Source organism: Prionailurus bengalensis, chromosome E3, assembly GCF_016509475.1.
Source record: "Prionailurus bengalensis isolate Pbe53 chromosome E3, Fcat_Pben_1.1_paternal_pri, whole genome shotgun sequence".
Classification (NCBI taxonomy): Eukaryota; Metazoa; Chordata; class Mammalia; order Carnivora; family Felidae; genus Prionailurus; species Prionailurus bengalensis.
The window spans coordinates 7,080,800-7,093,498 of NC_057357.1; the positions used below are offsets into that span (position 1 = coordinate 7,080,800).

The 12,699-nt window shown below is 54.4% G+C and overlaps 1 protein-coding gene across 1 annotated transcript; it reads right to left on the reverse strand.

The window, feature by feature from the left end:
• Nucleotides 1-1,760: 1,760 nt before the first annotated feature.
• PDAP1 (PDGFA associated protein 1) lies at nucleotides 1,761-12,590 on the reverse strand. Its single transcript, XM_043561211.1, has 6 exons — nucleotides 12,433-12,590; nucleotides 9,133-9,224; nucleotides 7,702-7,812; nucleotides 5,758-5,879; nucleotides 3,571-3,722; nucleotides 1,761-2,489 (listed from the first exon to the last, which is right to left on the reverse strand). Exons 1-6 carry the CDS (start codon nucleotides 12,443-12,445, stop codon nucleotides 2,431-2,433), a joined length of 549 nt encoding a protein of 182 aa, XP_043417146.1. The 5' UTR covers nucleotides 12,446-12,590; the 3' UTR covers nucleotides 1,761-2,430.
• Between the last annotated feature and the right edge of the window lie 109 nt (nucleotides 12,591-12,699).

The following is a 12,699-nucleotide window of genomic DNA, read 5'->3' on the forward strand; positions in this document are numbered from 1 at the left end:
AGAGAAAGAAAAGGAGGGGTTGGGGCTGAGGGAAGTTTCCAGGCAAGTAACATGCAAGGGCTGGGGGCAAGGGTTTGACCCTTCTAGGAGTCAGAGGACTGATAGGGCGCAGGACAGGGAAGAGATGGGTGGGTAAGGCTGGGAAGGTCCCCAGAGACCAGCTTCTGGAGGCCCCTCGCATCCTGGGGAATCAGGCCACTAGAACTGGGCAGAGATCTGAGGTTGCTGCTGTTGTGTAGGTGTGAGATGATGTGGGAACAGCACAGGCCCTGGGGACCAAGAGGATGCAGGGGAGGAGGGACAGGGAGCAGCTGGGGTGACCTGGGTGAGTGGTGGAGGACACAACTGGGAGAATCCTAACACCCAAGAGTCACTGTGTCCCCACCTTGGGAGGAAGGCTTTGTTATTCCCATTTTAAGAGCATAGAATGCCAGAGAAAGAAGTTACCTCTTCAAAGTCTCACGGGCAGGAGGCAGCAGAGCCAGGATCCAAGCTCAGGCTTGACTTCCAAGCCTTGAGGGGCGTCTGCTGAAATGTACTCGATGTGTGTCCGGATCTCTAGCTGAACCAGGAAGGAAATGCCTCAAGCCAGAACTCTTGCCAGCATGTCACCCAGGCGTGCAGCTGAGATCTATACAACCTTTCATGGGCCTGCAGCCACCAGGGAAGTCCTCGCCTCCGGTCTCACACCAGGTCCAACAAGACAACAGTCCTGGGCACACCAGGAGCCTTGCTGGCCAAGCACAGCCTCTTCATGCCGGCCACTCCTGCAAATCAGCTTCCAGCACGTTAGAAGATACTTCCTTACCACCCCACGTGGCTCCAGTTCTGCTGGCTGGTGGCCCCTGGAGGCAACGACCGTGCACTATCTGTGCACCTTGCCAAACAGCCACCACCTTCTTGTACCTTCCTCCATCTTGTCAGAAAACCTCATTTGCGTGGGACAGACCGAACCTGAGCTACGGCAGGACCTCCAGGAGAGGGGGAGGTGTTCTCACAGGTCCCAGGGGCAGAGGGATTTTCTGCAGGCCAGGGTGAGCTGTAGACACTGGCGGCCGTGGTGTCCCTGCCGGGGGCTCCTGGGTCTGTTGACCTCTAGCACGGTCAAGCCCAGGGGGGCATGGTAGGAGCCCCTGGAAGTCAGGGGCCTGATTCCATCTCTGCCCATTAAATCCCTCTTTCTGACCTCAGGCCAAACCCCTGCTTGGCACAAGTTACTGACCTCTCAGGATCGTACACAAAGGACACTGCTGTTCACAAGGCAGAGCGCCCCTCATGAAGGGGTGCAGGAGAAGGGACAGGCACAGTGGCCAATTCTGCAGGCAGCTCACGTGACCATGAAGTCTGTTTCCCTGCTGCCATCTCCACCACCCGGGGTGGTAAAGACGGGATGAGGTGATGCCTGGCAGTCACGTGGGTGCTGGGACACTTCCTTCCAGCACTCAAATCCTGAGACTGTTACCAGCAGGGGCACCTGGAGGGCAGGGCGGGGAGGCGCAGAGCTGCTGTCGGCCTGCTGAGGGCAGCAGACGGCACCCTGGCCACTCCAACTTAAGGTCCACCATGGTCAGGTAAAGGGAGGGGAGGAGCTGGCTCTGTCCTGAGGTCTCTCCTAGCTCGGAGGCCCAGGGACAAGTCCCCACACACTGCTGGATGCTGCCTGAACCTTGCAGGGCAGACTGGCCTGACAGCAACACCATGCCCTGTTGGGTGAAAAGAGCCCAAGCACGGGGGCCCAAAAATGGATCACAGAACAAACGTTACGATAATGTCAAGTTTAATCTGCCAAATATACAAGTTGGACTTGTGGAGCATGTTCTGCCTGGGTGCTGCACAGTAAACAGAGGTTTCTTGAAATGATCAATGGGCAAGGTTAAGAATGGGCCCTGGCTCTGGCCAGAAGGGTGGGAATGGGGCGGGGAAGGGCGAAGGGGACTGGCTGGGGACAAGCCATGACCCTCAGGGATCCAGGGACACGGGCTCCTGGACGACAGCCCCTCTGAGCGAGCACCCAGGCAACACAGACTGGGGCTGGTTGTTGCAAACTCAGCAGCAGCTGCCCCTCTGCACAACCAGCCCCTACTGTGCAATCTACGGGATAAACGGAAGCTCTTCTTACCCCACCTCCCAGGCTCCCCCAACAAGAGTTCTGAATTCTAAAAACAGCAAAGACATTCCAATGGTTACATATGAAATGCTGTCCCGCATCTTTCTGTCTCAAAGATGGCAGCTGCCCCTTCCCCCAGCACCCTCCCACCATCCCCCCCCCCAAACGATTTCTGTGCCAAGATGAAAAGGAGGCCCCAGGCCAGGGTGGGGGCTCCTTGCCGTGAGGGGCTGCTGCAGCGGCGCCAGGGCAGGGTGGGTGAGACGCGGCAGAGGTCCTGGCAGAGCGGCCCAGGTCCCCGGTGCCTCCTCCCACAGGCCGTGCTACTTATTCAGGGACAGCGACTGCACTCGCTTTCCCGACAAGGTCGCGTCGTCTTTTGCTGAGGGCAGGAAGGGAAGGGTTGGTGTTAACACAAGACCCCCTCCCTGCACACACCCCCATGCACCCCAGAAGCACTGCCCTGGAGGGCCGAGGGACCTCAGAACACATTCTGGGCAACAGACTCAGCTGGCAGAGGGGGAACAGACCAGGAAGGATTCCCGCAGGAGCCACTGTCCAGACATTCTTGCCAAGTTTGGGTGGCTGCCCCTGACACAGGGCTCCCAACACTGAAGCTACCGGCAAAGAGAAACTTCTTACCCCACCCAGAGGCAGAACCCCGTAATTACAGCCTCTTTTGTGGGGGCCAAAACCTCCAGTCAGCAACACCTGAAGTTCCTCCCCTGCCTGGGCTTTGTGAAGCAAGAGCAGGGAGCCGGGACAGCAGGCTACCTCCAGTGTGGTGACAACCCTGGGGCAACTTATCTCCCGATCTAGGCCTCAGTTTCCCCATGATCTGGTGAGGAGGCAGGACAGCATGCTGGTCCCTAAGGGCTCTTGTGGCCCCACATGAGACCAGGTCCTGAGTCAAATGCTCCTGTAAACCAGACCAACTCCCCACAGCTATCCTGACCTAGGAAAAGGCTCCACCTCTGACCCCATTGGGAGGGAGGGGATGAGGGAAGTGGGACAGTTGGGCCAGATTTCACCTGGGTCTGGACCGTGAAGTCTGGTCCAGCCCAGCCCTGCCGCACCCTCTCAAGCCCCTCAGATGGACGGTGGTTCTCCGAGGTAGCTTTCCCAGCCACACAAGGCACCGGATAATTCAGTGGAACCTGCCAGCCTTGAAGGTCTGCCCTAGGTACATCCCTGCGGCTTCCCTCAGATGCTGTAGACAGTGCTCTGCTTAGATCCAAACCCTCATCTGACTTCTAGCTGCTGCTGAGCCCTCCCAACACCCCAGAAGGTTGGGGCAGAAACGCCCACCTCCACTGATGAGAAAGTAAGTGCATTTACACACAGGCTGGCCCTCCACCCAACAACCCAACCCCATCCCATTTCACAACAAGGACACTGAAGCGCAGGGTTTAGCGGCTTTCCCAGAAACCGTCAGGCAGTCACACCGGCAGCTCAGGACTTACCTTTCCTCTCCTCTTCTTTCTTCCTGGCAGCCTCTTCCCGCTGTTTCCGAATGATTGCCAGCCGGGCAAGGTCAGCTTTGGCTTGCTCTGTCTTCCCAGCTAAATGCATTTTCATGTAACGCTCTTTTGCTTTCTGCTTCTCGATTTCTTCTCTGTTTGGATAAAATGGTGTCATAAGGGACATCTTCCCCACTATTATCAGCCGAGCTAGATGTGGGAGCCAGAATAAAAGCCAAGTACTTGGGCCCGGAGCCCAAGTGGAGGAGGGTGCCCTTGCTCTGTGTGCCCCCTCCCTGATGGACACTCACCAAACAAACAAGCAAAGGGACAGGCCTGGACTTCTCAGCAGGCTGGAGGAAGTTCAAGCAGTGTACCAGCTTCCCCAGACACGTAACATAGGATGGGGGTGAACTCAGCACACGGTGAACAATGTCTGCATTGGCCAGCGGGGGGATGCTGACTACGGTCTGGTGTCCCCGGTAAGAAAGGGGGAGCAAAACCAGTGGACTGTGTATCAAGAGATGAGCAAGAGGAGGAAGACACTGGGAACCACATTCTACGAGGGGTAGAGAAGGGAGTGGCCACAGATGGGAACCACACCCACCCAATCTCAGGTCCACAGGACATGGCACATTCTCAATTAGAGCAGCTCAGATGTGTAAGAGGCTGCCTTCAAAGTGGTGAGCCCCCACCAAGGAGGGTGTAGGCCTAAGAGCTCTACTCCCACAGGACAAAGGTGTCAGTTACCAACCCACTAGGTAGAGAGGTGATGGTCATTAGCTCCTCCCTCTCATTAAGTCTTCCCTCTGAGATCCTCCTCCCAGGCCTGAGATTCTGGAGTGAAGCGTGCACTTTCCACTGAGATATTAGATTGTTCCTCTTATACCACAATCCTGGACGAGCCAAGTATTGGAGGAGGGGACAGGGAAGCCCTAACAGGAGCATGGGAAAGGGACTTGGCCTCCCAGAGGCCCTGACAGCACACCACGCTGGGTGATAAGAAACAAGGCATGGGGCCTGGCCAGAGGGGAGGAGAGCCAGCCACCAAAAGTCAGCTGAGCAGACGTTTCGCCCAGGTGACTCTCAGTAAGACACGTGCAATAGAGAGGAGACTGGAACACCTGTCAGCCCAGCAGATCCTACCCTGGGAGGCAGGTGCAGGGTCAGGAGCCTCTGAGCTAGCAGCAGAGATCCAAACCAGGGTTGGGGGGTGGGGAGGGGGGAGGGGGCTCTGCAAGGTCCTCTGGGTGAAGGCTCGGGACCAGGCAGGATGCCGGCCTTCATGGCTTTCACTCTGCAGCCTCAAAGGGTGGGGGTAACAACAGGATCCTCTTCTTACTGGTGAGAAGGAAGCTACTGGAGGAGTAGAATCCTTAGCAGCCTCTCATCACACCCCGAACTTGTGAGCCTTTTCATAAAACCCTCAGCTGTCATGGGGTTAGCACAGGAAGGCAGATTTAAATCTCAGCAGCCCAGGAAGGGAAAAACAAAACAAAACAAAACAGGACAGCTTTCCCTAGTGGCCTTCAACCTCTTATAAGGTCCCTGCTGTCAGCTGGTGGCCACTGAAAGTCCAGGCACTACCTGTCAAGGAATGGCCATGTGCAGGGCACTTCAGCACTCAATTGAGACCCTCATATAATTGCAAAGAGAAGGCTGTCTGCAGCTCCGTTTCCACCTGGGACTTAGGGAGCACTGGGGCAGCCAGCAGACCTCTCTGTACTGTGCTCTCGGCACCGTGAACCTCTGGGTTCTCCCAACCCCCACGGCAATGACATCAAAGAATGCAGGCCAAGAATGGTCAGACTGGGCTGGGTAAGGAACTGTCCCCAGAGTGGGGTGCGGTGGAGGAAGAGACTGTACCATAACCCTCCATTTCCTTGGGCATTACTTCAAGTGTGACGCTCAGGTCTAAAACTGTTGTTCTATTTTCCCTGTTGTGTTCCTACTGGTGAAAAATTATTTCTGTTTGGTGTTTCTGGAAAAGCTTCTATAGAGCCTTTGAGGAATGAGATAAACAAAAAAAACAGATACTGTAGCTAGAGCCCTCACCCAGTCCCTGGGAACCCCAGGGCCCAGGAGGCAAGGGTAGGGGAACTGGGTGCCTCAGCCGCTCCTCCCACCCCGCCACGAAGGTCAGCCCCCTGCCCACGTGCCCAGGTCACAAGGCCCAGTAGCAGAGGTTACCGTTCTCTCCTTGAAAGCTCCTTGGGCCCATCCAGGTCCAGTTGTGTGACCTTTTTGGTTGTCTGTGCCACCCTGTTAGGGTTCTCAATGTCGATGAGCCCTTCCACGCCTTTGCGCTTTTGCTAAGGTAAGACAAGAAGCCGGCTGTTGGAAAAGTCCGTCCAGCAGAGCCCCTGAGGGCCATGCCCACCATCTCCCAACAGCCCCCCTGGGCAGGGACAAACTTCTGCTCCACCCCCGGACAACATGATGCTCGGCCCAAGCCTCACAGTGGGAACAGCACCTCGGGGTGTCTTCACCAGCCCAGGAGGTACAAGGACAGCAAGTGCACGTGACTGGAGCCCAACCTATGCCAAGTCCCAGCAACTGGAGGTTATTGTCTCAGATTCACAGGTGACAGAACAGAGGCACAGGACTAAACAACTTGCCTGAGGCCAACCAGGAAGCAGACCGAAGAGCTGAGAACCCAAGCCCAACTCACAAGCTCTCAACACAGAGCACTACGCCCCCTACTTCAGGCTCAGCCTCTGGAAGCTCACGTCTGACTGCAACAACCACTGCTGGGTCCCCAGGGCAGGCCACACTAAGGATGTTCTCAGGACCAATTCCAATTCCTACCCATCTCAGCTCATGGGAGGGAAATGTGACATGAGAAGAAGCCATGGGATCGCAGTCTACGGGTTTAGGGAGCCTGCACCTCCCACCTCCCCTGGGAGATGTTCAACAGGAGCACAAGTCCCCAGTATAGCAGGCTGGGCCCAAGTCTCAGGTGCTGTTGACCACAGCTTTCTCTTTAAGTGACCAGGGAAACAGGTTCCAAATACCAGCCAATCTGACGCAGAGCTCCAGACAACAACAGCCATTTGAGCTACCTGTGAACACGTCCACTTTTATGTTCATGTCACAAGCGAATGTGCCTAAATGGAACTCGAGACTCACCCCTCGCCTACCCTGCTCCTTCCGACCATCCTTATGCCATAGCCTCATGCCTCCTTCCCTCAGTCCCTGGACCCACCCTTCAGCAAACCCAAAGACACAGCGTGAACCTGCCCCCTCTCCCCCATTGGCCCAGCCACAATCTCTTGTCTGGTGACCTGCTGCCATTTCCCTGCTTACATCCTCTACAATTTACTCTTTGCAGAGAAGCCACAACCACCTTTTAAAAGCAAATCTGGTCATCACTCTCCGCCACTTCAAGGCCTCCACCAGCTGCCCACTACCCGCAACAGTGAAACTCAAACCCTTCAACTGCCACTCGGGAGCTGCCCTGGCCAACCTCTTCTCCCGCATCCCTAGCCACTCTACCCCTTACCCACCCAGGCACATGCCTCCTGCTGTCCTGTCCGACCCCGGAGCCCCTGCACTTGCCAATCCGGCCACCCTGACGGCTCTGCACGTTGGTTTTTCACACACCAGGCTCCAGCCTGTTTTTCAGATCTCAGTTTAAAAGTCACCCTCCTTGGGGCGCCTGGGTGGCGCAGTCGGTTAAGCGTCCGACTTCAGCCAGGTCACGATCTCGCGGTCCGGGAGTTCGAGCCCCGCATCAGGCTCTGGGCTGATGGCTCAGAGCCTGGAGCCTGTTTCCGATTCTGTGTCTCCCTCTCTCTCTGCCCCTCCCCTGTTCATGCTCTGTCTCTCTCTGTCCCAAAAATAAATAAACGTTGAAAAAAATTTAAAAAAAAAAAAAAAAAAAAAAGTCACCCTCCTCACCACACACTGCTTCAAGTACCCATGATCAGTCCATCTTACTCATAATACTTGCTGCTACTTGAAATCATAACATTTGTTCACATCCTCATTGTCTGTACCTTGCTATTAAAACATAACCCCTTAAGATTGAAGACTCTGTCTGCATCCACCATTGGGAATGGTGACCAACAAGCACTTAATAGATGTTTGTTGAATGAATGAGTCCAAGTCCCAGGCCTCCACCAAACTCAGCACCTGGTAATCATCTTCTTCATCTTCACTCTCATCTGAGTCTAGGGATTTCTTCTCCTTTTTGGGGTCCCCCGCAGCCCCATCTCCACCTTCTTCTCCTTGTTCCTCTTCTTCCTGTTTCAGAAATGGACAACCTGCAAAATCAAAAATGCACAAACCCCCTAGACTGTGAACCCTGCTCCCACCACCTCCAGACTGTGGACCCCAAGGAATTAAACCCCCACAAGGCTGGGACCCAGTATGACAAGGGTCCTACTCTGTAACCCCGGCCCCTGGTAGGGGACCTGGGTCAGAGGCAGCCTATATATTTGGCTCCACAGCCTGGAAGCCATTCCCACACTCCAGCCTGGTGAGAAGTTCATCTCCCAGGGTCAGAAGGACTCGGCTGTGGGGCGGGGAACCTCAGTCCCGCTCAGCCCCCCTCCTGCTTCCCCAGCTGCCACATGCAGCTGTCAAACTGTACTGTTTTCCTGGGCAAGTCCTCCCGTGTCCCACTCCCACGGTGGAAATGGAGGGCCAGTCACTCGAGCCTGCCTCTGCAGATGGCCTGCTGCGCTGACTTCCCGGGACAACACTCAACATGCCACTTCCCTCCACCTTTCTTGCTTCCCCACCAAAAACATTCCTAACAAAGTCAGTACATCCTTCCCCCTACCACTTGCCCACATACTCTCCAAGGTCCCACTTAGCTGGCAGCTCCTCCATCCAGCCCTCTGCCCCCTCCTCCATTCAAATGCAGCCCCTCCCTTCTAGGGGCTCCCAGGCCCTTCACAGCGGTGTCACCCATCCAGCCTGACTGTGCTCTTTTCGGCCCTTATTCAGGCGAGGATCTAATGGTGTGGTCAGGGATGTGGACATTGACAAGGATAGAAATATTCCACTTCCTGACAGTAGGCTGGAAAAAACACCGCAGGAACAGAGTGGAGGGAACTGCTAAGCTTGGACCAGAGGGGGCAGGGTGAAGAGCATCAGTGAGAATCATAGAGGAGATGACTCTGAGCAAGGTCTGGAGGAACGAAGGGTGCTCTGCCTGCTGGGGGTGAGGGGAGGCAGGGCACTATGTTGTGCTGGGTGTGGCATGGCTACAGCAGACAGACGGGGAGTGCGGGAAGTTTGAGCTATGGATGGGCAGGGCCTGGCAAAACGACAGCTTCCAGAAAGCAGGACACAGGACCAAGAAGAGACACCCACTAAGGCGACCATCGCTAAAAGAACAAAGTTCTAATTGATTCAATCAGAAGATACCTCTCCTCTTCACTGTCGCTGGTTGTTCAGGGACACCCGCCTGCTGCCCGTGCCCCGCCCCGCCCCCCCCCCCCCCCAGGTGCTGGCTTCTGCCTAGGAATTGGTGGTCCCTGCCTGGCCTCTCTGGATGACAAAGAGGCAGGGCACCGCCCTGGGCCACTGGAGTGGCTGGCACAGGCACGTACTCACCCTGGCCTTCTGCTTCTCAGCCTGGAGCTGCGCGTCGATCTCCTCAGGGCTTGTGTACTGCCGTGCCCGGCCTTTGTGGCCTCCCTTTCTCCCTGCACGAGGATCGGCAGCTTAGGAGGTGGGAGGTAATCAGCTTCCCTGATTGCCCTGAGCCCCAAAGGGCTGCGTCCTGCTTGAGGTGCTGTCATCAGAGGCTGCATAGACCTCCCCTACCCCTCACCAAGCACCACCCAAACCTATTCTCCTCTCTTCACATATCCAAAGAGACAAAAGAGGCAACATGCGACCACCTGATGCAGCACCAAACTACGTGCTAGACATAGGTTCCTACAGATAAGACCTGAGAGGAGGATGTGGGAGAGGGCACGCTGCATGTAATAACTGGCTAAATCCCATGGTGCCTTAGAATCCAAACTCAGGTCAAAATGCAGTAAGAACATTTAACACTACAGTCCTTTTTACTTGCAAAAGTTCTGGCACAACCATAGACCCTCTTGAGCCAGGACAATGGACTGACCCCTGCTCTGCTGGTTCTGGAGGATGCTGAGGTAGTTGTGGCCTGAATCTAGCCCCACCTTTGAGCCCATATGTGGAGAATCATGGCTGATCCCATTCTAAAGACAAGACACTAAAGACTGAAACCGAATGATGAAGAGCACGAATGCTGGAGTCTGACCCTCAGGCTCAAATCTCAGCTCTACCACTTACAAGCTTTGGGAAGGTACCTGACCTCTCAGTCTCAGTGTCTTCAGCTGTGTCCCTACCTCCTGGAGTTGTCATGGGAATGAATTTGTTAACACATGTAAAACTGTTGGAACAGTGCCTGGGATCGGATTAAGCACTACAAAAACGTATGCTATGTTTGCTAATTTTCTAATAAGGTATTTTGGCAGGAGATAAAAAAACAAAGCCACTGACCACATTAGTGATTCCCTATAAAAGTCAGGGAATATGGGACACCTGGGTGGCTCAGTCCGTTAAGCGTCCGACTCGGTTTCGGCTCAGGTCGTGATCTCATGGATTGTGGGTTCAAGCCCCACATTGGGCTCTGTGCTGACATGGCAGAGCCTGCCTGGGATTCTCTCTTTCCCTCTGTCCTTTCCCCTATTGTGCTATTTCAAAATAAATAAACATTAAAAAAAAAAAAAGGTCAGGGGATGTAATGAAACACTTTTTGTTCACCTGAGCATTACACTATAAAGAAAAAACCCTAAACCTATTGGAAACTTTCTTGCATGCGGAGTAAGAAACATAGCTGGCAAAGTTAAAGTTGAAAATAAAGCTGACTCCCTTCTAACAGTTAAAAGTGTGATTAGCAATTAAAGTTCATCTAAGAGTATCAGTCTGAGCCTCTTGAGCTAGGACAATAGACTGACCCCTGCCCTGCTGGTCCTGGAAGACGCTGGGGTGGTTGTGGCCTCAATCCATCCCCACCTCTTCTGGAAGCTTCGGCCCAGCTGATTTCTAGTGAGTCTGAGTGCAGAGAATCTGTAATTAGACAGCCACAGCTTCTCTGGACTCGAGAGACAGTAGCAGAGATACCAACCTCCTCTTATTTCCTAGACAGCAGCTGCAAAGCCATAATTGGGCTGCTACAGATCACACCACCCATTTTTAATGACTACCTGGGTTCCCGGGGGGTGTCTCAGTCTACGCTCATCCAAGTCCTATTGTGAAAGATCAAGCTTGCCAGTTAAAAAAAAAAAAAACCCAACAAGCTTTCCAGGCCTCTCAATATTCCAGGCAGTAATAACAACTCAAAACTGGCTACTACACGCTGTCATTCCGCACACTTGGCTAGGGGATATGGCCCTTAGTTCAGACTACAATAACTTTTACCAGCATGCCTTTGAAAATGCTTTACAGTTACTAATGGAAACAAGAGTTCATCCTTTTCTCTTGGATAATTTTATACTTAAAAAAAAAAATCTTGTTTTCTTTTGCTTTTCAAGCAAATAAACCCAAGCAAAATAGGTAAATCTTATCTGCTCATAAAGCTTTTCACAAGCCGAAGGCCAAGTCATTTAACCAAGAATTCATATTTAGGATTCTGTAACCTCCAACTTTGACTCAAACTATCTATGAAGTAGGACACTTAGAACCAGAATTCTGGAACCAGAAGGGTTCAGATGGCACCCTCATTTTGCACAACAGGAGGCTGTGGAAAATGGAAGACACCTGGCTCTTCCTACCAGGCTAAATCAACAGAGAGGTAGGTTTAAATGGATTCGATTCTGTAAGCCCCAATATCTCTGCAAGTAGAGAGTCAGGAAGTCATTTAGGTTTGAAAAAGCTCCAAGTAGATTTCCTGTGGGCTAAAGCATCTTAACCAACATGACACTTGAGCTACCACTATTAACGGAACATCTGTTCTGGGCCAGAAGTTAACCAGGCACTTTGAGTGCTCCATTATTTTATGACCTCTATCTCCAGCTCTCCAAGCTAAGGGTTATCAGCCAGGTGTTCCAGATGACAAAAATGGGCAGGAATTAAATAATTTGTTTCAGGCCACAGAGTTGGGCAGTGACACAGCTAGACTTGAAATCAAGAACTACGGACTCTTAGGGGAAAGAGAAAGGACTGTCTACGATGCACTGGGAAGCCACGCATCTTCTATCCTCTTGGCCAAGAAATTGACGAAACCGTATAAATAATGCTTAGCGAGCGCTTGACTGCCTGGAGCTGTGCTGCGCACTCCACGTGGATCACCTGGTGGTGTAAGCCTCACATCACTACTATGAGGTAGGTACAATCAAAAGCCCCTTGCAAATGAGAAAACTGAGACACAGGGAGGTTAAGCGACTGGCTCAGAGACACACATAGAGCCGCTGCCGAACAGGGACATTCAAAGCCAGTCAGCCAACCTCGAGAGCATCAAGTTAGGTCTCATTAGGCAGGCCTCGCTCGCCCGGAGCTCGAGAGGCCCCACGTTCTACGCGCAAGGCAGACGGGCTCGGCACAGGCGCGGGACGCGGTGACTCAGTCCCCGCGAGCCTGGAAGAGGGAGTAAACTCCAGGTCCCTCAGGCCAAGAGAGCGCGCCCCAGATCAGGCCTTCGGCGTCGGCGAGGAGCCGGAGCCTTGGGTCTCCTCAGACCCCCGAAGGAGTGGCTCGTAGCCACTCCGGTCCTCAGTTTCTCCATCGGGACAATTGGGCGCCGAGGCCCAGGCCTGGCCCTCAGCCGGCGCGGACGTCCTCCCTTGGCGCCGCTCTCCGAGACACCCGCGGGCAGAATGAACAGCGGGAGCCGGACTCGGGCAGCCCCTCGAGGCCCGCAGGCCACGCGCGTTTGGCCCTCACCTCCTTTAGGCATCGCGGATCCGGCGGCTGCGGCAGCGGCGGCGGCGCCTCGAACTGACACCGGAACCGGAAATATCTCGGGATCAACTTCTTCCGCCCGGCCCAGTACCCTCAGCGCGCCGCCGCCGCCGCCGCCGCCTCCTCGAGGACCGGGGACTTCAAGGAGGCCGGAGCACGAAGACTGTCCCGCGAGCCGCCTGAGTCCAGTCTTGCCCGCGCGCTGCCCAGGCAACAGCGCCCCAGTCCCTCAGCCCCCGGGGAGACGCG

Excerpts from the sequence above, each read along its gene's own strand:
- PDAP1 (XM_043561211.1), bottom strand. Across the intron at positions 7,813-9,132 it reads CTGAGAAGCAGAAGGCCAGG|GAAGAAGAGGAACAAGGAGA; the intron begins GTGAGTACGTGC and ends TTTCTGAAACAG. Across the intron at positions 3,723-5,757 it reads GAGCTTTCAAGGAGAGAACG|AGAAGAAATCGAGAAGCAGA; the intron begins GTAACCTCTGCT and ends TTATCCAAACAG.